This window comes from Lepidochelys olivacea (assembly GCF_965140295.1).
Source record: "Lepidochelys olivacea isolate rLepOli2 genome assembly, chromosome: 1".
NCBI lineage: Eukaryota > Metazoa > Chordata > Testudines > Cheloniidae > Lepidochelys > Lepidochelys olivacea.
The window spans coordinates 40,631,327-40,658,032 of NC_140411.1; the positions used below are offsets into that span (position 1 = coordinate 40,631,327).

The 26,706-nt window shown below is 44.6% G+C and overlaps 1 protein-coding gene across 4 annotated transcripts in view; it reads left to right on the forward strand.

Moving 5' to 3' along the window:
- The window catches only part of RNF17 (ring finger protein 17), a 203,371-nt gene that overhangs the window by 15,356 nt on the left and 161,309 nt on the right, over positions 1–26,706 (forward strand). For all 4 annotated transcript variants that reach the window (XM_084633486.1, XM_084633487.1, XM_084633488.1 and 1 more), the window contains exons 6-9: positions 9,170–9,225; positions 14,643–14,745; positions 20,406–20,486; positions 24,521–24,621. In XM_084633486.1, coding sequence (XP_084489612.1) covers positions 9,170–9,225; positions 14,643–14,745; positions 20,406–20,486; positions 24,521–24,621 — 341 coding nt within the window. The remainder of the gene's footprint in view (positions 1–9,169; positions 9,226–14,642; positions 14,746–20,405; positions 20,487–24,520; positions 24,622–26,706) is intronic.

Sequence of the window (26,706 nt, forward strand, 5' to 3'; positions counted from 1 at the left end):
TATTTCCACTATTATCCCAGCACTTGAGTGGGGAACTAGTTCTCGGCCCTCTACCTCTAAGATGAATATTTTTTATATTACAATACACCCTGCTCACAGATTTCTCCGATTCATCCTGGGCAAATACCGCTGCCAGTTCAAGGTGCTGCCTTTCGGACTGTCCACAGTACCTCGGGTGTTCTCCAAACTCCTTGCGGTGGTTGCTGCCTACCTACGGACACGGGGGGGGGGGTCATCTTTCCATGTTTGGATGACCGTTTCCTCAAGGCCTCATCTGAAACTGACTCTCCAAACTGTCCACATAATGGACTTGTTCACGAAGGTAGGCCTCCTCGTGAACCTAGAAAAGTCCACTTTAACAACACTAGTACAACGACTGGAATTCATTGGCGCACGGTGCCATACAAGCCAGAGCCTTCCTACTGCCTCATAGATTCTCAGGTTGTAAGAAGAGATCTGGTATTCAATTCACAGGTTTGCCCCAGACCTTTGCCAGAATGTGCCTCCCAACTTCTAGGCCACATGGCAGCAGCCGTGTTTGTAGTCAGACACGCAAGACTACACATGCAGTGTCTTCAGGTGTAGCTCCATACAGTATATCTTCTCCACAAATGCTTATTCATGCCGATGCATGTCAAGGACTCACTACTGTGGTGGATGCTACACAACAACGTTTGTGTCGGAGTCCCTTTCCTCCTGCCAACACTGACAATGATCCTAGCAACCGATGCCTCCCTAATCGGTTGGAGAGTGCATCTCCACAATCTCCCAGTGCAGGGCAGATGGTAGTTAACAGAATCTACCCTACACATCAATTTCCTAGAGCTACAAGTAGTCTGCAAAGCCTGTCAACATTTCCTACCTCTACTCAAACATCATACCATGAGAGTGATGACAATCTCGCTTGCATGTATTACATCAACAGGCAGGGCGGAGCAAGGTCCCACTCTTTATGCTCGGAAGCACTCAAACCGTGGAACTGGTGTATCCAGAACATCATCTCCGTTTCAGCAGCATATTTCCCTGGACACCAGAATGCCACCACGGACACACTGAGCAGGAGGTTCTCTCACGATCATATGTGGAAACTGGATATGCGAGCACTTCAGCCCATCTTCAACCACTGAGGCCGCCCCACCATAGAGCTCTTTGCCGCTCAATGCCTGTTGCCCTCAATTCTGTTCCAGACTGGGACATGGATTGCTGGGAGATGTGTTCCTCAAGTGGGATGCACCATTCCTTTATGCCTTCTCTCCTTTCTCCTCTTATTCAGAGTACTTTGCAAGATACAAGAGGACTGATCACATGTCATACTAATACCTCCAACATGGCCGAGACAAGTCTGGTATATTTACCTCCTCCACATGATGGTATGCCGGCTGATCTCTCTCCATCTAAGACCCCAGCTGCTTTCACAGGACTCATTCTCCATCTCAATCCGCAGATGATTCACCTCAAAGCCTGGCTCCTTTTGAATAGCAGACATGACATGACCAGATGCACTTAAGTGAACAAATAGACTAGATTTCACTGCTGGTACACCTACCACCAAGTTGATGCAGCACATGTTCTACTCCCACTTATCCTACACTACATGCTACACCTTAAACAGTCGGGATTATTCACAGCTGCATTCGGGTACACTTGGAGACAATCACTACTTTTCACTGCCCTATAGACGTTCATTCTGTCTTTACACTTCTGCTTATGAAACATTTTTGGAAGGGTCTTCAAAATCTTTATGCTCATACAAGACTTGACCCCTGCCTGAGCCCTTCATCCTTATACAGTGTTCTCTGACTAGACCCCATTTGGACCAATGGCAACCTGTTCTTAAGTATATCTATTAATGAAAACGGCCTTCCTTGTGTCACCACCACTTCTACCCAATAACTTGGCGAAATCACGGCCCTTATGGCATATCCACCATTTTATAAGGGCAAAGTTACATTACACCCACATCCAAGGTTTCTACCTAAGGTCCTAACATCTTTCCATCTCAACCAACCAATACACCTTCCTCGCTTCTTCCTGAAGCCTGACAGTAACCAACAGGAGGCAGCTCTACACACGTTAGACGAGCATTAGCCTTTCATTTGGACAGGACTAAACCTTTCAGGAAATCGCCACGCTTATTCATCTCCACCAAAAAAAAATCCAGAGGTACTACCATAACTAAAAAATTCCTTTCAAAGTGAATCTCCCGGTGTATACATTATCTTACAAACTCCATGATAGACAATCTCAATCAGAGCACAGTCCACATGCTCCTTTTCCGCCTCCATAGCCTTTCTCAATAATGTCCTCATTGCTGAAATTTGCAAAGTGGCTACATGGGCATCGACACTTTTGCCCGTCACTATGTTATTACGCACAACACCACAGCAGACGCTGTCTTAGGACATACTGTCCTATCAATAACAGTAAATGTCTCTTTGAAGTCCCAGGCTTCCAGTTAGGGGCACTGCTTTCTAATCACCTACAAGTGGAGCACTGCCATGGGGTGTATGGCTGGCCCCTCTTCTTCTGGGCCCGATTTCCCTTCCAAATAAGTCCAGGGAGACTTCGGCTCTGTCCAATACCAGTGTCCTTTTATTCTATAAACGTTTTCCTACCACGAGTGTCCGACTATATACAGTCCTTACAGGTTTCTCGCCTACTGCAGGCTGCGACAGAAACCAGCTTGAGGGCTTCTTCTCAAGGCTGATTCCCCACTCTGGCACTTTGAGTGCAGAAGGTGGGGGGCCCGCAAGGATTCTAAAAATTAATACTGGCCACTTCAGGCTTGGATTAAACGCCCCAGGTTACAGCTTGTCTCTGACCTTGGATGGGTAATGCTGCCACCATCCAAGTGCAAAACCCCTTTGAGAACCCAGGAAGGCATACTAGGGAATTTGTTCCTGTGGGGTATCCTCAAGCTCTTTCACCCCCACCCCCACCGGGGAAGAGCTAAGAGAGAAAAACAAAGGAAATCAGCTGTTGATAGCAGCTAATTAAACAACGTGCACAAACCTCTTAGGACACACAAACCCAATCCTGTTCTTAAAAAAGAACCAAAAGAAAGAAAATAAAGCTGGAAACTTAGGCTATTGCTAGACTTAAAAAAGGAAAACACTTACAAGGATTAATCATCAACAATAAATTTTTTGAGGTCCAGCTTAAAGGTTACAAGCAAAACAAAAGCATTTGGGGTTAGCACAGAGGAAACCACAAGCCATAAAGAAATAAAAAGAAACCTAATCATGTCTTCCTAGACATTTCCTGATCTACTTACATATCTGGGGGTTTCAAATTAGTAGTTTCTAGGTATGATTCAGATAACTTTTCATACCTGGCCCAAAGCTTCTTACAGCATAGTTGCAGCCCTGTCTGCCTCTCCCTGAGAACAGACAGACAAAAGGGGAGCCTTATTTCAATTTTAAAAAGTTCTAGCCTTCCTGTTGGCTCTTTTGGCCAGGTGCCCTCTCACTTCCTTTTACCTATGCATTGCAGTGATACTTTACAGGTAAAGCAAGGAGAGAAGAGCTACTAAGGGAGATTTTTTGGCTGGGTGTCTAAAACAGGGAGCTACCCTTCCCCCCCCTTCATTTCTCTCTCTCTCACTCTCTGGCTGCCCCCCTCCTTCTGGCTCCTTCCCAGCCTTTGTAGCTCCTGGCCTATCAGGCTGGCAGGTGCTGCCAATTGCCAGGCAGACATAAGGCTTTTTCAACCAGCCCCAATCTATCCCCCTTGATTGCGGCTGGCATGGCAGGGGCTGATTACGTGTGTTTGCAGCAGCACCCTTCTACAAGCACCCATAGGGACATCACTTGAAGAAGAAGAAGAGAGGATCACTCACCCTGTGCAGTAACTGAGGTTTCTGGAGATGTCATTATGAGTGCTGTACTACCCGCCCTCTTCCCCTCTGCTTCAGAGCCAAATAAACATACACTCTGCGGCAGAGAAGGAATTGGGGATGGTTGAAACGCACAGTACTATATATATAAATCCTACGCACAGTGTGAGATGAGGGAGGTGCGCATGTGCCGTCCAGCGGGTACTGCTGATGAAAATCTCCGATACCAGGCGCAGGGGGCACTGACATGCCTACAAGTAGAGCACCCATGGGGGACACATCTCAAAGAACCTCAGTTACTGCACAGGATGAGTAACCCTCTCATTTTCTGCAGACATAGTAATCATCCTGGAACCAGAGTCACATCTCAGCTATTTCTCCAAAATTTACGTAATCCAAGTTACTTTGGTTCTAGTACTGGAAGCTACTAATTATATAAATCTCCCTGTGACCATCACCTGCAGTACCAATATCTTTTTCTCTCAGTGGATCTCCTCAGTCTGTTGTAACAACACAAAGAGCTGTATCACTTTGGAGGAGTTCTAGTCATCTGCATCTCCATCTCATGACAATAGAAGCCCTTTGTTCTAGGTTTTCTCCTTGTTTTTTTCTAGACTGGTTCCTGAAAGAGACCTAAGGAGCCTTTCTTATCATAGATCCCGTACTTCTGAGAGGTCTTAGTCACTTTACTATCCACCACTGTAACATCATATGCCTGTTTCATACAGGGTGCAGTCCTGACCTTACTCGTCAGCATTGAATCCTCAGCATTTTCCTACTCTGTATTTGTCTAAATCCAGGTCTAGGAATGTAGCACCTCCTTAAGAATGATTTAAGACAACACAACCATCTAACCAGGAGCTTCTCCAGGAATTCATATAAGAGGCTCATAATGAGGAAGATCTTGTGGGGGAATATGAGGACCAGCCCATTTGTCTGGCTGGTTCATCTTCATGTGTAGATGACATTAGCTCCTTCCACAGTCTATCCAAAGGCCTTTCAGAACCTGGGTTGACATTCCTTTAAGGCCTTAGACATATCCCTTGAAGTCATTCATGGAAAGTCTCAATTTATGTATGTTCTGCATCCGTTCTACCAAGAGTGCTTGGCTTTGCCAAATGAGTATATCTTTCAGCTAGCTAAAGATTTGTGGCAGACCCATGCATATATTTCAGCCATATCTAAAAGAGCAGATTGCAAATTTCAGGTTCCCCCGCAGTGGGTTTGACTATTCTTTTATATATACCCTGCCTCTGGTCTTTAGTTGTAGAGGTTGCTCATGAAAATCCAAGCAGTGGGTATGTTAAAACTTAATGATAAAGACCCCAAAAGATGGACTTTCTAGGGAGAATGTATATTCTTTGGATTCAGAAGGCCAATTATTGGGCTCTTCTGGCTAAGTATGAATTCCTTTGTTGGGACAAGAATCTCCCAGCTGGGTAAAAAGCTTCCTCTGGACATCGGGATAAGTTCAAAGCGGTAGCCCTGAAAGGCCAGTTGGTGGCAAAGACTGCATTGAAGGCGTTTTTGGAGGCTTCTGACACTGTAGCTAGGTCCGTGCCTACCGTAATAACTGTGCACAGATCATCATGGCTGTAGTTGTCAGGAATTCTGGCACAGGCACAGTCAGAAACCTTCCTTTTGAGTCTCGTGAGCCTTTCAACTCAAAGACCGACTAGGTGCTTCATTCTTCAAAGGACTCAAGTAACCCTTTGGTCTCTTCGTCTCTCTACTTCCTGCAGAGGAGAAAACAGTCTAAACCTCTATCCTTCCTGAGACTGAGACCTCCTTGCAGCTGTGTAGAGATACTATCAAAGGACTTGTATTTTACAAAAAGAGACCTTCTTTCCAAAAGAAAAGACCTTAATCTACTGTCACTGCACACTCTTTGGGTTAAAGGTTGCAGATTTGATGTAGTGATCAAGAGTCATGGACCAGTTTGTTGAGACATCAACCCTTTTTTGTCCCTTTTGGCAATTATCTTTGTTAAATTTTTTTTGTGAATGTATGAGCTGCAGTTACTACCAACCAGCAAGTCTTAAAAGTTATCTGGTAAGGACATTCAATTCAATTCCATTCCAGCCTGTACCAACTCTGCATCCCCTTTTCCTGTCCCTCTCCAAGATCTCACAACAAATTCATCTATTGTTTCTAATTTCAGATGGTAATCTTTTGTCAGTAATTTCTTTCCTAATGTCCATGAACTGGCTTTCAACTCTTGACTTGTAGGACTCTTAGCTCCATGTGGTAATCCAGTGGTTCTCAACCTTTCCAGACTACTGTACCCCTTTCAGGAGTCTAATTTGTTTTGCATACCCCAAGTTTCACCTCACTTAAAAACTGCTTGCTTACAAAATCAGAAATAAAAATACAAAAGTGTCACAACACATTATTGTTGAAAAATTGCTTACTTTCTCATTTTGTATGAAATTTTAGTTTGTAATGACTTCACTAGTGCTTTTTATGAAGCCTGTTGTAAAATTAGGCAAATATCCAGATGAGTTGATGTACTCCCTAGAAGATCTCTGCATACCCCCAGGAGTACTCATACCCCACTGTGGTAATCCATCCATCTCACAGGAAGTTACCATGTTTCATGCTATGGGGATATGATTACTAATTCAGAGTCCTACCTTTCAGCTTTTCTAGTTATTTAGATAGGATCCCTTCACCCACCTCCTTGGTGTAACTGCTAGTCAGTCACCTGCAGTGGGATTTGTGTGAACAAATGCTCAAAGATAGGCTGTTTACCTTATAGTAACTGGAGTTTTTCAAGATGCTTTTGTCCACACAGATTACACAACTTGTCTTCCTTCCCCACTGATTTGGAGTCCTTTACCTATATATCTGTGTTAGTGAAGGAACTGAGTGGTGGTTTCATAGAGTTTAAGGCCAGAAGGGATTTTGGATCATCTTGGCTGAGCCCCTGTATTTCACAGGTCACTTAAATTTCACCCAGTATCCCTATATTGAGGCTAATAACTTGAACTGACTAGAACATTTTAATCCTTGGGAGTCTAAGCTATTGTGTGCCACAAGCAGAGAAACAGAAGATGGCAAAGTGCCACCAGTGCCTGAGGCCCCTACAGGGGCAGGGAATTGATTAAGTGAGATATTCCCAGATGATCCTGCAGGCAATCCATGCCCAAAACTTCAGAGGAAGGAATAAAACCCACACAGTCCCTGCCACTCTGATCTGGGGGGAAATTCATTCCTGATGCCAAATCTGGCAATCAATATGACCCAGAGCATGTGAGCATGACACACCAGCCAGGTATTTAAGACAGATGATTCTCTGTAACACATCAGAGCACTGGTCCACTCAGTCCAGTGTCCCCTCCATCTGTGACCAATCTCTGATGCTTCAGAGGAAGGTGTGTGTATGGGGTGGGGAGACAACAGAATACACATGGCCAATATGTGACCACCTGAACCCCTGAAGACTGAGGTTGGATCATAGTCTTTGAATGATGAACAGCTGCAAGTGTCCTGAGCATGCTTAAGGCAGTGCAGTTTCCTGTACTCTTTCTGGCCCAGGAAGGAAGGGAATGAACAGAAGGGGATTCATAGATTTAGACTCCAAAGCCAGAAGGGATCACTGTGCTCATCCAGCCCTCCCCTCCCCGCCCATCCCATACACACAGGCTGTAAAATTTCTCCCAGAAGCTGGATTAAAGTATATCCTTGAGAGAGAGAGCGAGAACCTTCTTTTAAAGACTCCAAGCAAATGGTGAGTCCATCACCTCTTCAGTAAGCTGTTCCAATGTCCGTTTATTCTCATAGTTAGGAAATCAATTCAAGCTTGAATTTGTTCAGCCATTGGTTCTTACTATGCCTCTGTCAGCCAGGTTGAAAAGCTCCCCATTACTGGACATCTTTTCCATCATTAAGTTCTTATGCAAAGTAATCATGTCACCTCTCATCCATCTCTTCGATGAGTAAAATACGTTGGGCTTCCAGCCCATGAATCATTTTTGTGGCCCTCTTTTGAATTCTCTCCGCTATTTTCACATCTTTCTCGAAGCATGGACACCAGCACCAGACTCAGTATTTTAGCAGTAGTCTTACCAGTGCACTGTAGAGAGGAAGTATCACTTCCCTACTTCTATTTGATCATCCCTTTTTATACAACCAAGGATTGCATTAGTTCTTTTTGCCACAGCGGTGCACTGAGAGATCCTGTTGAGATAATATCTATGATGACCCCTCTAAGTCCTTCTTAGTGACTGCTTTCCAAGACAGTTTACCTAACTGTAGGTATAACCTGTGTTCTTGGGTCCCAGGTGTACTCTCTTGCATTTGGCTGTATTAAAATTTATTTTGTTGAATTGTGGCTGTTTAACTAGATGATTCTGATCACTCTAGCAGTAGCCTATCCTTCTTGTTGTTTATTACCTCATCAGTCTTGTGCAAACTTTATCAGCATATATCTTATCCTCACCTAGATTGTGCATTGGAACAGGCGCCAATCCCTTCGTGGGACCCGATTGACAACTAAATTTTAAGATTTGTCCGTGAGACAGTTTTAAATCTAATTGTGCATCCCATTAATTCCATATAATACAAGTTTTTTAATCAAATTGTTGGGGTTACTCTGCCCTTTATGCCTTTGGGAGAATGTGTAGTGAGCACATGAAGGGTACATACAAAGCACCAATGGATACTGCTGCGTGAAAGATTCTAGGCTTGTATGCATGGGGCACCTTCATCTACAGTGGGAGCTGTGTGGTCAAAACCATCAGCATTTCAAAGAACTCTAGTTACTGTAAGATAAGTAACCTCTTTTTCCCCTTCAAAAGATTATTAAAGCTTTTTTATAGTATTATATATAGTATACTTAAAAAATGGCAGTCATTGAATGCTACTGATATGTACCAATATCTAAAAAGAAATAGGCTGGGATTTCAAGGGAATTGGGCACTGAATTCAGACTTTCAGTGGAATTTGGATGCCTGACACCCTTAGACTCCTTTGAAAATCCCAACCATAGTCAGTTCCTCTCCAACAATATGTTGGAAGGCATATTGCTATGAAATCCCAATAAAGAGTGAACAAACAATGGAAAAAACCTCTTTCACGAGTAGTAAATTTTTAGCTGCTATAGAGTTTTTTAAGGTCACTGTTGTCTGGAAACTATGCTGTTAAATGTCTAGTTACTAATGTAAATAGTAATCTCTTTAAAACATGACCCTGGTCAGAGAAAAGGACAAGTATTTACTTCAGGTGAAATCCTGATTCCATTAAAATCAATGGAAAGACTTTCCTTCAGAGGGACCAGGATTTTACCCTCTGATGGGATATACTTTACTATAACCTTTCTCTTTTTTAATTTAGATGGAGCTTGATTTTGAACAAGGAATTTGCGTTAGAAATTCGCAAGCACTAAAAAGGTAAACATGCATTCTGAACACTGCTTTATTTTTCATACAATTTGGAGCCAGAGGGGGGATGTGTTTTTTTGTTTTTTTTTTTAAAAAAGTCTGTCCATCCTACTGTCCCATTTGGTAATTGTTCCCAAAGTGCTTAATCAAATTTAATTTCTTAGTGCACAAATACATTCAGGATTTTTGTATAATTAGGTAGCTACATACAGTTCAGGGCAATCAGCACACAACTATCTTGCTTGATCCAAAACGGAAGAACAGGTCTTCAGCTTCATGCTTATTAATAATACAAGGTTGTAATGGGTAGGAGAACTCACTGTGAAGTGCAGTGATGTGCCAAGCTATGCTAACTGTGAGGAAAGGCAGAGGCTAAGGCAGAGGCTAACCAAGACAAAAGGGTAACTTATAATTTTTAGAATTTTAAAAGGGAAAACCCAAAAATTGTAGCAGAAGAACATTACGAAGTACTACTACTTATAACAAACTCTAGGTTCCCAACATGTTAACCTTCGCGAGCGGGTACCTCTACTCTACTGTACTCTGTGAAGTTAATACCAAAGGCATTATCAACAAGAACAAGAGGATTACTCAACAACTTTTCCTTTCCTTGTCTGTAAGTACAACTCCACCCTTGCTGCTCGGTTCTTCACAGCTCTTCGGTTTGAAGTGCTCTTTAGATTCAATGTTCCTGTGGTTTATACCTCTTTTGATCAAGTCTTTCTTCACTTGGTGGGCCCTTATTTGTCCATTAGGCACCTTTTGAACTGTATTCCTTCAATAGATGTTCAGTCATTCTCTCTGTTCCTATGTTTTTGATCCTTTGTGGGTGGGCTTTTCATTTACTGTTTTCAGGATCTGTTTTAATCAAAAACAGCTTTTTGATCAATTTCCTTTTTCACCAATTATATTTCCTTTCAGTTTTTTACCTTGATGTGTTCTCTCTCTCTCTCTCTAGTACGTCTGTAAATTTTATTTTCCTCTACTTCCCTTTTCTAATAGTGTCTGCTCATATACCCGGGTCTATTTTTTTTTTTCTGCTTCTCCTGACTTGGAGGATTTCCTATTTTCCTTCTTTCTTCCTTCTCACTCCCCTACTTTTATTCTCCTATACCACTTTTATTTTATCACCTCATCTTCTCCCCCAGCTCATCCACTAGCTCTGCATCTAGATTCTTCTCCTTCGCTCCTTCTTGTCTAACAACTTTTTCCAGCTGCCCTCTTTGGTTGGATTCTAAGCACCCTCCCAAGCTTGAGCTGCCCTCTGTGTCTCTCTCCCCAGGACAACATTCTGTGCTGCTGCATCACAGGTGCAGCAGGTGCTAGTGCCAGGGTTACTACAGGAGCACTCCCTTGAGTTAGGACATGGCATTGTCGGGGTCTTCCACTATAGTGCTCCCTGTTGTCTGTTGTTTTGGTTCTCCAGTAGTCTATCTTTGGTGGCCCAGGCCTTTGGCTACACTTCAGAATTGGTCCCTGTTCTGGGTAACAAAGTCCAAACAGAAAGACTCAAGAGTCTAATTGCCTTTATGCTAGTCTTTAGCCCCTGTCTGATACATAGCAGTCTCTTTGTTTCTTTTTATCCAGAGGCCTGTGATTTTCCCTCTTGCTGGAGCATGATGTAGGGGGGACCCAGGCCCACCCTCCCTTCCTGGTTCCAGCCCATGGATTCTGTGTGAGGTGGTTAAGGACTGTTCCTTACAATCCCTTCCATGTTCCTAGACTACTCCTATCTATCTATCCTACCCATCTCTCCCCCACCCCCCGTTTCTCAGTTTCTCTTACAGGGTTGCAGACTCTACTACTCCAGTGTTGGAGTTCTGTCTCCTCATGCAGCTTCATTTCAGCCCACTTACTGAAGAACTTCCTCAAGGCTGTCTTCAGGCTCTCTGGCAGCCTGCTGACTCCAGTGCCCTCCTCTGCTTTGATTCTGGCCTGTCTTTATGGAACCTTTTTTTCCTCAGCTGAACTTGATACAAAATTGGTTCTGAGCTGTTATTTCCACCCCACCATCCCCAGCAAAAAGACTTTTATCTGTGAATTCTGGGAATCCAGATGTGACAGAGATGTCATCTGGTATTGTGATGAAGTTCACCAGATTCAAGCCTTGGGATACTTCAGCATCACACTAACACCTTTGAGACTATCGCCCAAAATATCAAATCTGAACTCTACACCTTAAGGTTTCTACAAGTAATCCCTGGACTCACACACACAGCCACTGTGTGGGCCTGAGAAATTCGCACTGTCCTGGTCATATCACTTCCTCCTTCGAACAGAACTAAAACATTGCCTCATTGCTTGGCAAAAAGAAATTACTGTTGTTCACCTTTAAACTTTCAGACTCTACCAAGTTCCAAACTTTTGTTGGCAACCTGTCCAGCCAAGAGGCCAAAGGCTGCTGTGACAAAGTTCCTCCTCTGCCTTGGTGGGTCCTGCGCTTATTGGCGGATTTGCTTACCTCAGAGGTTCATGGCAGCCCTCGGTTTGGCCACTTCCATGGCTCAAATCTGCCATTCACTCAGTTAGCCTCATCAATGGCCAGCATGGGGAAAAGGAAGAACAACAATCCCCACAGTCTCTGCTGATCCACCTAGTGGATCAGGGAACAGGCCAGAGACCTTCCCTTCTGGTGGAACCCACAATCCAGGTCAACTCCTCCAGTATTAAGTAGAGAGTTGGTGGGATGGGGGGAACCCGAGCCCGCCCTCTACTCTGGGTTCCATCTCAGGGCCCTGTGGATTGCAGCTGTCTACAGTGGCTGCTGTAACAGCTGTGTGACAGCTACAACTTCCTGGGCTACTTCCCCATGGCTTCCTCCCAACACCTTCTTTATTCTCACCACAGGACCTTCCTCCTGGTGTCGGGTAAAGCTTCTACTCCTCCGTTCTCTAGCAGTACGCCTTCTCACTCTCAGCTCCCAGCTCCTTGCACGCACACCACAAACTGAAGTGAGCTCCTTTTTAAACCCAGGTGTCCTGATTAGCATGCCTGTCGTAATTGATTCTGGCAGCTTCTTGATTGGCTGCAGGTGTTCTAATCAGCCTGTCTGCCTTAATTGTTTCCAGAAAATTCCTGATTGTTCTGGAACCTTCCCTGTTACCTTACCCAGGGAAAAGGGACCTACTGAACCTGGGGCTAATATATCTGCCTTCTATCACTCTCCTGTAGCCATCTGGCCTGACCTTGTCACACTGCATAAAAGTTATTGAAACACTAACTAGGGCTAATAAATATTCTAGCACCAGAGCACTCTTTCCAATTCCACCTGTGACAGAAAAATAGGGAGGAAGGAAAAACATGAGTGTTGGTGGCTGGTCTCATTCAAGTATACTCAAGCTACAGGAGACCTATTTCTCATTCATTCCTAACCGCCAAAATGAACTTAGTGTAAATTATACTTGTGCCCATTTTAAGGCCCTTTATGCTGCCAGCGTGGAAGATGGGTGGTCTTTTAGTATAAACGAGAATTAGGCCCAAAGAACTTCTGCAAACTATGCCACTTCTCTAAAGGAGTTAGAGGATCCCTTTCTTCTGACATAGATTCAGTAAAGTCGTGTATTGCTGAACTTGTTCAGACTGTAAATCATTTCGTAGACCCAAATTTCCTCCAATGAACTGAGAACACGAGACTTCTGATGTGAGACTGTTGTCTTCAGAGGTAGTCGTGCTCATCTGGTGTGGTCCCAAAGTCCACCAAAAATAACAAACTGAGTTCAGGACCAGGAACTCGGCACATTCCTTCCAAGCATTCTTTTGGGGAGGTTCTGTGGCCTGTGTTATGCAGGAGGTCAGATTAGATTACCATAATGTTCGTTCTGGCCTTGGAATCTATGAAATATGCACCATTCATACAAACAGGAGCCATGGAAATTTTGACAGCAGTCAGGCGCACCACCTGTGTATCCGCTCGTTGCCTCTCTTGCCTGGTACAAGAGAGCAGAGGGAACCTGATATCCCTGCTGGCAGATCGTCAATGCATTTTTTGGGAAGAATCTATAACCTACACTACATTTTAATAGTCTAAACAGTATTAAATCTGTCTCTTGATGCTAGAGAATTTGCAAACCACCAGTGTCTAATCTCAGTTTCTTGAACAAACTAATTGAGAAGGTAGCAAAAAAGAGTCTCAAACGTTATTTGTCATCTCCGGATATCTGGTATCTTTCTCATTAAGGCTATAGGTCAGGGCATTGTACAGAGACAGTACTTGTTGAATTACTTCCTCCTGTCCAATGATAAGGGAAGTATATCTTTAATTATCATCCCACTGGGCGTGTGTGTGGCATTTGATACCATTGATCACCACGTACAAGTGCTACCATTTCAAGATTGGAAAAACACAACTGCTGTGAAATGGCTCAGATCCTCTTCCTTGGACTGATTCTCGAGGGTCCTTTATAAGCAACTGTTCCTCCACCGCCAGTGCTTTCACCTGCAGAATGCCAGAAGTCTCAATCCTTTCTCCCATATTATCTCTATGTATAAGTAATCAGTTGAACAGACTAGATAATGCAGGTTGGCATACTAGCAGTATCCATATGACACCAAGTGTACCGCTCATTCACATCAAACAGAAAATCGTCATCTCCTGGATTTTCAGTGCTTTGCTGAAGTCCACTGAAGAGCATCTAACTAAAGCTGAATCCAAGTAAAATTGAGATGATGCTGGAAGGAAAAGGGGAAAAAAAATCTAAGAACTTGTCCCCTCTGTAACATCTCTCATTGTAGTAGGAATAGGATGGAGAGGTTATTTTCACTTTTGTATTTGGCATTAGTGTGATGGCTGCTGGAATAGTATGTTCAGTTCTGGTATCCCCATTTCAAGAAGGATGTCGATAAACGTAAGAGGGTTCAGAGAAGAGCCATGAGAATGACTAAAGGATTAGAAAACATGTCTTATAGTGATAGAGCTCCTTGAGTCTATCTGTTCAGCTTAACAAAGAGATGGTTAAGGGGTGACTTGATTACAGTCCATAAGTACCTATGTGGGGAACTAATATTTAACAATGGGCTCTTCAGTCTATCAGAGAAAGGTATAACATGATCCAGTGGCTGGAAGTTGTAGGTAGACAAATTCAGACTGAAAATGAAGCATACATTTTTAATAGTGAGTAATGAATCTTTGGAACAGTTTACCCTGGATTATCGTAGAATCTCCTTCACAATTTTTTTTAAAATCATAACTGGATGTTTTTCTAAAAAGATCTGCTCCAGGAATTATTTTGGACAAGTTCTGTGCCTGTGTCATACAAAAGGTCAGACTAATTATTACAGTGCTCCCTTATAATCTATAAGGAGGGTGTGGAGGAGGGAGAAATATTTGCAAAATAAGAATCAGAATAGTCTTTAATGCATTGTTCATAACACTAGAATTTTTAAGAAAAGCAGTTTCTTCTGCATGACTTGTTAAATATCTTTTCTAGTAAAATTAGGAACTACATCCCAGATGTCAAAGAGAAAAATGTTCAGTCAACTTATTCAGACTACCATCTGAAACCAGTTTGGATTACATCAGCAGTAGACATGGTATGTAAATGTTTTTTTTTATTATAGTCATTTTTATACTACTTTCATATCAAGTGCTTCACTGTTTACAGTGTGCAGGCAGGCTGTAATTTTACAAGCTAGGCATCTTTGTTTTGATTTACATGCCACTGTACTACAAATAATGAAGTATTTGACAAGAATGTGATACAGACCAGGATCTGACTGACCAACTGTACATTTTAGGGTTCTGTTCTTAGCTTTTAGAACCACCTGACATTTAAAAGAAGAAAAGGAGTACTTGTGGCACTTTAGAGACTAACAAATTTATTTGAGCATAAGCTTTCGTGAGCTACAGCTCAGCTCACGAAAGCCTATGCTCAAATAAATTTGTTAGTCTCTAAAGTGCCACAAGTACTCTTTTTCTTTTTGCGAATACAGACTAACACGGCTGCTACTCTGAAACCTGACATTTAAAGTGATTGTTCTTCAAGTGCTTGTTCATGTCGATTCCATTCTAGGTCTGCATGTGCCCACGTGCACAGTTGTTGGAGATGCTGCTTTCATGTGTCGGTATATCAGGCGCTGCTAGCCCTACACCCTCTCAGTTCCTTCTTACCGCCCATGGTGTTTAGTTGGAGCGCTTTGCCTTGCATAGCAAGGGCCATCTCTTCTTACTTTGAGCCTTAGGGCCTTGTAAATAGTTGTTTATAGTAGTTAGTGTTAAGCAGTTGTGAAGTGTAGTTAGAGTCCCAGCGGGGACTTTGCCCCAGGCAGCGCATGCCCCGGTCTCCTGGGTTTAAGCCCTGCATGGACTGTAACAGGCCTATGCCTGTAAGTGACCCCCACAGCAGCTGTCTCAAGTGCTTGGGGGAGTCATATGTGAAGGACAAATATTGTATCTGTAAAAGTTTTCGACCCAAGACTCAGAGAGCGGGATATTCATTTGAGGGCTCTCCTCATGGAGGCTGCCCTCCATCCAGCTTCCGAGCCATTCTGCCAAGACTCAACTCCTACTACCTCGGCGCGCAGCGCACACCGAGCTCCACCCAGCACCACTCCCTGTCGCCAGTGCCAAGAAAGAAAACTAAGAAGCCCTGGCCCTAGGCAAGAAAGGAGCGTCAGGCAAAAGATACAGTTCAGGCTTCCTGGCCACTCCAGAGCCACATGGACGTGCCACCTCAGAGCAACAGTTGGCGGCACCAGGCTCGGTGCATGAAGCACGCTCAGAGGTCAGGGTAGAGGAGACAGCACCCACCCAAAACCCCCATCCCAAATGGGGGATGATGCTCCGAGGCTACCCCTGGCGGTACATTTGTCTTCATCCCCAAATGAGGTGGTCACAGGACCCTTGAGGGCCAGCCTGCCAAATGATTTTAAAGAACACCAGGCCCTGCTTCGACGGGTGACTGAGAACTTGGGCTTAGAGGTGGAGGAGATGGCCGGGCAGGCAGATACCTTGTTCAGTGTGCGCTTGGCCTCTACCCCGCCTGTGTTGCATTACCAGTACACAACGGGGTCCTGAAAATTGCCATGGCCCTCTGGCAAACCCCATCGTCCATCCCTCCCACTTCCAAAAGAGCCAAAAAGAAGTATTTTGTCCCGGCTAAAGCGTTCAATTAATTTTTTATACCCACCCGTCTCTGGGCTCGCTGGTCAGCTCTGTGGCCAATGAGAGGAGCAAGCAGGGGGCACATCAGTTCAACTCCCAAAAATAAAGAGGCCAAAAGAGTGGACTTTTTCGGGAGAAAAATTTGACAGCCAGTCTACAATTCCAGGTGGCGAACCACTAGGCCCTCTTGAGCAGGTGCAACTTTAATTTATGGGACTCCCTCCATAAGTTCAAAAAGTCTCTCCCTCAAGGTTTGGTCCAGGAATTTGTCATCCTGATGGAGGAGGGTTCTGTGGCAGCGAGGTGCTCCCTCCAAATGGCATGGTATGCAGCGGATTCGGCAGCTAAGGTGGTCATTTCAGCGGTGGTTATGAGGCGCAGCTCCTGGCTTCAGACCTCTGGCCTGTCCCAAGAGATGCAGACCTTGATCCAGGACCTCCCATTCGATGGGAATGGACTCTTTGCAGGGCAAATGGATGCGAGGTTGCATGGGTTAAAGGACACTTGGGCCACCCTTCGCTCGCTGGTATGCATACCATGACAGCCGCCCCTGCTGCCAAGGCCTTGGCAGCATCATCAAGGGTCTGCCAGGAGAAGTGATAAAGACATGAGTTTTAGTCGTCTTTGCCCTTTCTCCCCATGCTCACCCACGCAGCCTCGCCCGGCAAAGCATCCTGGGGACTAGAAGCACTCATTTTGAAGGTGCGCTTGAGAGTGATGCCACAGTCAACTCCCTGGATCCACCTTGTTCTTTCCTCAACTGTCTTCATCCCTACCGTTCAGCCTGGAAATGGGTCACTTGGACCGGTGGATGCTAGACATAGTATTTCAGGGCTATATCCTGCGTCCCCGTCGTCCCCCCCCCCCCGCCCCGTGTCCCTCTTCTGGGACCCTTCTCACGAGCAACTCCTCATTCAAGAGGTCAAGAACCTCCTGCACCTGGGGGCGGTGGAGGAGGTCCCTCAGGACATGAAAGGGGTTTTATGCCCACTACTTCCTAATCCCAAAAGCAGAAGGGGGCCTCAGACCCATTCTGGAACTGCGTCACCTCAACAAGTCTCTCAGAAAGTTGAAGTTTTGCGTGGTCTTGCTGGCCTCCATCATCCCGTCCCTGGATCTGGGAGACTGGTACGCCACCCTCGACTTGAAGGACGCTTATTTCCATCTTCCAAGGTCACAGGCGTTTCCTCTGTTTCATAGTGGGCAGATGCCATTTTCAATTCACAGTACTGTCCTTTGGCCTCTTATCGGCACCGAGGGTGTTCACAAAATGGCGCCAATGGCTGCTTACCTGAAACGTCGAGGGGGTCCAGGTCTTCCCATATCTTGATGACATCAAGGGCAGGTCTTGGGAACAAATGCAGAGGAGTCTCGATCTGGTGGTTCCATTTGCCACAACCTGAGCCTGTTAATAAACAAGCAAAAATCCACCTTAACGCCGATCCTACGAATAGAGTTTATTGGGGCAGTTCTCGACTCCACGCAAGCCAGAACCTTTCTTCCGGAAGCGTGTTTTCAGGCCATGTGGACCTGATCTCCCATGTGAAGAACCACCTGCTCACCATGGCCCACATCTGCCTTTGGTGGTTAGGCCACATGGCCGCATGCACATACGTGGTCAGTCATGCCCGGCTCCATCTTCAGCCTCTGCAAGTGTATCTGGCATCGGTCTACATCCCCAACAGGCATGACCTAGACCAGGTAGTCAGGGTGCCGGATCACATCTGGTCATCCCTGGATTGGTGATTGGATGCTGGGTTGGTGTTGGAGGGAGTTCCCTTCGCGGCCCCATCCCTGTCACTGACTCTGGTCTCCGATGCTTCGGACCTGGGCTGGAGAGCCCATCTGGGTGAGCTAAGCACCCATGACCGCTGCCCCAGGCCCTGTACCCTACCCCTTCCCCCAAGTCTCCGCCCTGCCTCTTCCTGCCCAGTTCTGCCCCTTCCCCAGAGCATGCCCCGTCCCCTGCTCCTCCCCCTTCCCCCTCTCCTCCCCCCAGTGCCTCCTGTACCTGTGAAATAGCTGATACAGAGTGGAGGTGCTGGGGGGAAGGGAGAGGAGTTGATCGATGGAGCTGCTGGCGGATGGGAGGTGCTGGGGTGGAGGGAGGACCTGGCTGCCAGTGGGTGCTAAGCACCCACTAATTTTTTTCCGCGGGTGCTCCAGCCCTGGAGCACCCACAGAGTCGATGTCTATGCACCAAACCTGTAGGTTTCTCAACTCTTTGTATTACTTCTATTGCAGTTCTTGCTGGTGTCTGCCTCTCAGGACCACAGGTACCTTCCTGGATGCATATAAACATAGGTCAGGATCATATAAAAAGGTTTGCATCCTTCAGAATTACTTTATGCATGACTGGCAGCTTTCCCAAATCTTTGAACAGATGTGTATTTTTCTAGTAAGGTTTAGATGCCTTGCAACAAGTTGTATTCTATATTAAATAGCTTGCATACGAGTCACAATTGTTGACTTGATTACAGGCCCAGTATTGGTTTTCTATCTCCTCTAATAACAACAAAGGTATTCTTTCTTAGTCTTTTCTTTCTTGTGTGTCCGATTGAGCTGGCATCTGCCCACCCACAGAAATAGGTGGTGCGTTGTAAGCTGTCAGGACATTTGCCTGTTTCTCCAGTGGGGGGCTTATATTTTAAAGTTTGCTACGCGCGTGCTTCTATTACACTAGATACAAGTGCTGACACCAATGTATGTGTGATTTGTGAACCATTAGCATTAAGAGTGATGAACTAGTTACTGTGTTCTGGCAGCCATTGCTGCATGGCATCAGCATACACTGCTTCCTCAGTGACACTATCACCATATTGCTGCATTGCATTCACAGTTTTCTGATATCTGCATTGGTTAGCAAAATAGTTGTACTTCTGACACACTGCACTTTTGTCTAGATGCTGAGCATTGTCTGTATTCATGTTTCCATGAACTTCCCACACATTTGTTTGGGCTGGCCCGTCCATAGAATGTTTGTTTTTTTTTCCCCACCCTTTCTTATATTGACTATTGTGAGTGTGTCCCTTTTTTCTGTGCATTTCCTTCTTGTCCTGCTGTACAGTCACCTCCTGCACAGTGTGTCTGTTATCCTCTTTGATTAATGTTTGCATTTGCAGTTTTGCTGTTCTGCTGTTTTGCAGATGTTTGTGGCTTTTTTCCAAAGTTAAGTCTCTAAATAGATGCTCCGATAGCTTTGCATTGTTACACCTGCCACCAGCCTATCTAATCAAGGAATCCTCTTGAGGCCTAAAGTTGCAGCACTGGCTCTTACTCCAAGTCTGTGTTGTAATCCTCAGTGCCCTTGCATTCCTTTTTTACTCTTACATGGAAAAGGACTCTTTCGTAAGTTTTATGGTTTGTAGGAAAGCATTGCTAAGACTTTTTCAGAATCTTCTGTCCTCAGGGGAGAGCTGGAAGCTGTTAAAAAGATGTACAGATTCCTCACTGACTACAGTTAGTTAGCAGTAAGGTACTTTCTAGTCTCCACTCAGGGAGCATGCATCTATTGCCATCATATATCACAAATCACCACCACTACTGATTAAACTTCTTCCAGGACTCACCCATGCATGTCCAACGTCTTCCTGCCCAGTTCTGCCCCCTCCACTGCGTGTGCCCCATCCCTGTTCCTCCCTGAGCCTCATGTGCGCCACAAAACAGCTGATCATCCCATGTAGGAGGCGCTGAGAGGGATGGGGAGGAGTTGATCCCGCCGCTGGCAGGTAGGAGGAGGGAAGCTGGCTGCCAGTGGATGCTAAGCACCTGCAAATTTTTTTTTCGTGAGTGCTCCAGCCCTTGAACCACAGTTCTAAGAGCCTGGATTCGCACATACAGTCCCCTCTAGGAACTGCAGTTGCTATGGCAACTGCTTTTTCTTTGTCTGTGCAATGCATCTTACTGTATAGGTGTTTAAAGCAGTTTTTATCATTTATTCATAGAAATATTTATTAAGTCCCAAATGCATGCATCATGTTTAATATGAATACAAGGTCCTTGCTCCAAGGATTGTATAAATTCTGAAAATGTTGTCAAATATTTAATTTTTTTAATAATACAAACAATTTACTATTGTAACTTCCCCCAGGACAATAAAACTGTACGAGACATTGATGAAGCTTTGTGGATAACTGCTTTTAATCTTGAGCGTTTAAAAACTGCTGACAAGGTAGGGTAAAGAGATACTTTGATTCAATTTGAAATATTTCAGATTATATTTACTTAACATCAAAGTTTCATATTCCTGTAGGTTATATTGGAATTGTTTATCTTATCACAAAAACATACTGTATCTGTTCTTGTCATTATCTTGGTCTGTGACCTTTTGGTGCCCCTCCTACCCTCTTTGGCTGTTCTTGCACAATTTCTGTGGAATTGGAGCCTCATTAAGACCGTGATTCAGTAAAGCGCTTAAGCCTATGCTTAATTCTAAACCTATGAATAGTCCCATTAACTTCAATGGGAATGTGCACTTGCTTAAAAGTACCTGTTTATATGTGTATTATTGGATTGGGGCAATATCTACTCTGTCACACTAGCAACTCAATGGTTAATTTCCTTGGGGTTTTTTTGTGCTTCCTTCTGAATTTGAAGGTGGGTATGTACTACTCTTCATAGGCAGTTGAGGCAGTATTTTCATAAATAAAATAGATCAAATTTTGATTTACATAAATCAAAATGTGTATGTTCAGAATACAGAAAAGAAAATGAGGGAGGGGAGACTTTAAAATACTGGGTAGCTGACTGTACATTTATGGCAAGAGTCTGGCAAATATCCTATAAACATAATATAACAAAGTCCTTTTCCCCAGAATTTAACTTAATTAACAGATAATGCTTTTGGATTTTTTTTTTTTTTTGGTTGGTTAGCCATGCACAAATGTGGCTTAGGCCTAGTCTGCACTTAAAACTTGACAAAGCTTTGGTGCTGAATTAGGCTAAATTGTACTAAGTAACTTTTAATTCCAAATAAACATCTGTTCTATCCTATAAAAGTAAAGCCTTGTAATTCATGCATCCGAAATTGTGGTCTTAAATGATTTTTCAGCAAAAATTAATAGCTCAGTTCCACAAGGGAGGTGTCAAGTTACTAAAATCTAATCTTTCAAAATCTGTTTATTAAATATATTGTTATAATACTAATCCTGAGGCACAGTCAAATTGTCTTAGCCTTGTATACTATGGTTCCTCCCTGTTGAGGTTACAGGGACAAACCATCCCAATGTGTCGAAAGAATAGTAAATATGGCAGGCGACCAGCTTGGCTTAACGGTGAAATCCTAGCAGATCTTAAACATAAAAAAGAAGCTTACAAGAAGTGGAAGGTTGGACATATGACCAGGGAAGAGTATAAAAATATTGCTCGGGCATGTAGGAATGAAATCAGGAGGGCCAAATCGCACCTGGAGCTGCAGCTAGCGAGAGATGTTAAGAGTAACAAGAAGGGTTTCTTCAGGTATGTTGGCAACAAGAAGAAAGCCAAGGAAAGTGTGGGCCCCTTAATGAAGGAGGGAGGCAACCTAGTGACAGAGGATGTGGAAAAAGCTAATGTACTCAATGCTTTTTTTGACTCTGTCTTCACGAACAAGGTCAGCTCCCAGACTGCTGCACTGGGCATCACAACATGGGGAATAGATGGCCAGCCCTCTGTGGAGAAAGAGGTGGTTAGGGACTATTTAGAAAAGCTGGACGTGCACAAGTCCATGGGGCCGGACGAGTTGCATCCGAGAGTGCTAAAGGAACTGGCAGCTATGATTGCAGAGCCATTGGCCATTATCTTTGAAAACTCGTGGCGAACGGGGGAAGTCCCGGATGACTGGAAAAAGGCTAATGTAGTGCCAATCTTTAAAAAAGGGAAGGAGGAGGATCCTGGGAACTACAGGCCAGTCAGCCTCACCTCAGTCCCTGGAAAAATCATGGAGCAGGTCCTCAAAGAATCAGTCCTGAAGCACTTACATGAGAGGAAAGTGATCAGGAACAGTCAGCATGGATTCACCAAAGGAAGATCATGCCTGACTAATCTAATCGCCTTCTATGATGAGATTACTGGTTCTGTGGATGAAGGGAAAGCAGTGGATGTATTGTTTCTTGACTTTAGCAAAGCTTTTGACACGGTCTCCCACAGTATTCTTGTCAGCAAGTTAAAGAAGTACGGGCTGGATGAATGCACTATAAGGTGGGTAGAAAGTTGGCTAGATTGTCGGGCTCAACGGGTAGTGATCAATGGCTCCATGTCTAGTTGGCAGCCGGTGTCAAGTGGAGTGCCCCAGAGGTCAGTCCTGGGACCGGTTTTGTTCAATATCTTCATAAATGATCTGGAGGATGGTGTGGATTGCACTCTCAGCAAATTTGCGGATGATACTAAACTGGGAGGAGTGGTAGATACGCTGGAGGGCAGGGATAGGATACAGAGGGACCTAGACAAATTGGAGGATTGGGCCAAAAAAAATCTGATGAGGTTCAATAAGGATAAGTGCAGGGTCCTGCACTTAGGACGGAAGAACCCAATGCACAGCTACAGACTAGGGACCGAATGGCTAGGCAGCAGTTCTGCGGAAAAGGACCTAGGGGTGACAGTGGACGAGAAGCTGGATATGAGTCAGCAGTGTGCCCTTGTTGCCAAGAAGGCCAATGGCATTTTGGGATGTATAAGTAGGGGCATAGCGAGCAGATCGAGGGACGTGATTGTTCCCCTCTATTCGACATTGGTGAGGCCTCATCTGGAGTACTGTGTCCAGTTTTGGGCCCCACACTACAAGAAGGATGTGGATAAATTGGAAAGAGTCCAGCGAAGGGCAACAAAAATGATTAGGGGTCTGGAACACATGAGTTATGAGGAGAGGCTGAGGGAACTGGGATTGTTTAGTCTGCAGAAGAGAAGAAGAGAATGAGGGGGGATTTGATAGCTGCTTTCAACTACCTGAGAGGTGGTTCCAGAGAGGATGGTTCTAGATTATTCTCAGTGGTAGAAGAGGACAGGACAAGGAGTAGTGGTCTCAAGTTGCAGTGAGGGAGGTTTAGGTTGGATATTAGGAAAAACTTTTTCACTAGGAGGGTAGTGAAATACTGGAATGCGTTACCTAGGGAGGTGGTAGAATCTCCTTCCTTAGAAGTTTTTAAGGTCAGGCTTGACAAAGCCCTGGCTGGGATGATTTAATTGGGGATTGGTCCTGCTTTTGAGCAGGGGGTTGGACTAGATGACCTCCTGAGGTCCCTTCCAACCCTGATATTCTATGATTCTGTGAATCAGTGGTTTGGAAATGACAGCAAGTTTAGGTTAATAAGGTTGACGCAAGTAGTATGAGCGCTGTGTTTCTACCATACCTAGCATAATGGGATCCTGGTCCCTGACTAGGACTCCTAGGTGCTATGGTACTATAAATAATTAAAATGTTTCTTACAGAATACCTGAGGAAGTGGGGAGAATTTGAAGAGACATGTCATACTCTCGGATTAGGCCTGAAGCTGCTGGTTGAATAGGGCAGACAGTTAACATCCAGGGGCCTGAAGTATAACATTTTGTGTGAATTTGAGAAGAGCAAAGAATGACTGAATAGCAAATAGTGGAGTTCATGCTTCATTGCTCTTGTTCTAGACTCTTTGCAAGCTACATTTGGTTTATGGTATTGAGGTTTTTTTTGCAGCCATAACAGCTAGAGATTTACTTTATTTTTTAAAAAACTGAGATTCTAGAGAACAAAATAGTAGCTTCAAAGAGGTGATTGTATAGCATATTGGTGCATACCAGCTATTTCTGAGCACTGTTCCCTACATTGGTGTGCCTCTTGTCCTCATCTCTTCCTCCCTATGAGCATGTGTCAACACAAAAATTGTACCTCTTTTACTATACCAAGGAGTACAATTCCCCTACAATAGGTTCAGTTACATTAGTATAGGTATTTTATACTGCTATAGCAGTATCCATATTACAGGGGTTGTACTTGTGTGCCTATTTTGGGGGGGAAGGATCATACTCCTCACTGAAATATTGTACCAGTACAGAAACTGTGTATAGATCAGGTCAAAAGCTTCAGTTCTTCTAGATTTGTTTGTCCTGCAAAGTTCTTTGTTGTCACTCTGACTCAGAATCACACACACATTTCAGATTGTTGCCTCTGACATTTATAAATGACTCTCTTCTTATTTTGCATAAATAGGATGAATGGCTAGGCATTGATTTAGTTATCTTTTAAAAATGAAATAGATGCTGGGATATTTGGAATCCAAAGTGAAGCAGGAAGAAGACAGGATTGTAGACATTATGGATAAAAAGTTTGATAATCTTATTACTTCTCTTCAGTCAAGGTAATGTGACTATTTTTATGTCATGGACAAGACAAACTTGTATTACATTTAAAAAAAAATAGTTAACTGGAAATATTGGTGTCTTTAATGTAGTTTTAGTACTTCCTATGACAATATTTCATAGTATCTTAACTTATTAATTGTCCAGCCATGAACAACATTTACTCCTGAGGGAATTCTGCAGCAAAAAAAATAAAATTCTGCACACAATATTTTAAAATTCTGCAATGTTCTGTAAATTTGTCCATAAATAAACGTGGCTCTAGCATGGCAGTGGGGAGCACAGGCCACTGGCTGCGTTAAGGTGGGAGATCACCCTGAAGCCTCCACCTACACCAGTACAGGGACTTGGCAGCAAGACTGCACCCAACCCTGACACAGTTCAAGGGCCAGACCTGCTCCAGAAACACCCAAGGCCGTGACCCCTCTGCGCGAGGCGTGCCATGTCTGGGTGGGCAGGCTCAGCCCAGCAGGATCCAAGTGTGGAGGGGCTTAGTGTGGGGGGAATCCAGGTGTGGGGTGAGAGGTTTCTCTGTGGGGCAATCTGGGTGTGGGTGGCTCAGTGGGAGATCTGGATGCATGGGCTCGTTGAGGGGGTTCCGGGTGCAGGGGCAGTGGAAAGCTACGGGGGATCCAGTTGAAAATGATTGGGGCTTAGCAAGGGGGATCTGGGGGTTCATTGAGCAGTTTGGGTGCCTAGAGAGTGGGGCTTAATGGGGTGGGGGTCCAGGTGCTCAGTTGGGTGGAAATCAGGGTGTGGGGGACTCCTTGGGGGGGGAGCGGGGTTCCTGGTGTAGAGGGGTAAGGCTTGTCAGTGTGAGGGTTCGATGAGCCTGCTTAACGGTGAGCCCCAGCTGGTGTCGAGGGGATGCCACATTCTGGGCTCACCACACACACATGCATACGCACACCCGCGATCAGCTTTTCTTCCCCCTCACTCCAGGGATGCTGAAATAAGGTGTATAGTGCAGGTGCTGAGAGCCATTGAACCAAACTGTAAACCCTGTATATAATGGAAACCACTTCACTTCAAGTCAGGGAGAGCAGCAGGCAGAACCCCCCACACCCCTATTCCAGCACCTATGCCTCCCACGTTCCCCCTCCCCCTGCCCCATTCCCTTCTTTCCCCTGCCCCACCTTACCCAGCCCCACCACAGGCACTACTGTTGCACAGAAAACAGGAAGGCTCCCAGCACACAGAAGGGAAGCACGACTGGCACTAGGATCCAGGAGGCGGCATTCAGCTGCAGAATCAGCGGAACAGAGAGGCAGCCTCCTTCAGGTGGGCTGCTCTGTGCTTGCAGAAATGAGGCGGGGCAGTGGCATGTAACCCCATGTGCCCCCCCATGCCTCACCCGTGTTTGGGAGGGCAATCCCCCCCTCCACCACCTAACTGCGCCCATGGTCGTCCCCCAGCACGGTTTCCTTTTGCTTCCCAACTGTTTTCTGCAGAGAAGCACAGGAATTCTGCGGGGGGGGGGGGCGCAGAGGTGCTTTCTGTGGGAGCACAGTCATGTGGAATTACCCCAGGAGTAAACATTTAAAAAGTACACAGAAATATGTTTTATGTATTTGCAATTGTTAGAAGAGACTAGCATATGTCAATTTTTTTTCTTGTTGCTATTTAAGAGTTTACGTTTTGTCATTACTTTCCTGAGAAACCTCAGAATTTTGAGGGATTCATATTGTTGCTGTTTACAAGGAACCAAAACACACTAAGAGCAAATAACTTTGAAAACAGAGAAAGATGGCCTCATGTTTTTTACCCTCATTTTGTGTTTCATATGGTCTCTTAAATTGGAACTTTCCTGTTCTTGCTAGAGAACTCTTTGGAAGAGCAGAATGGGACATGTTATCTTAAGAGTGAAACTTATGCTATAACTTTCTTAGTCCTCAGTTGAAGTTTGTGGAAATATCCAAGAGCTGGAATGGACATATTTCTAAGCATGCTCTCAAGGATAGCAAAGAGAATTAAAAAGCTTACTTCCAGTAACAAAAGTAGTTCTTGGAATAGTATCCCTCTGGGTGCTCCATTCTAGGTGTAGTAACGTCTCTATGCCTCATATCGGAGATTTTAGGTAGCAG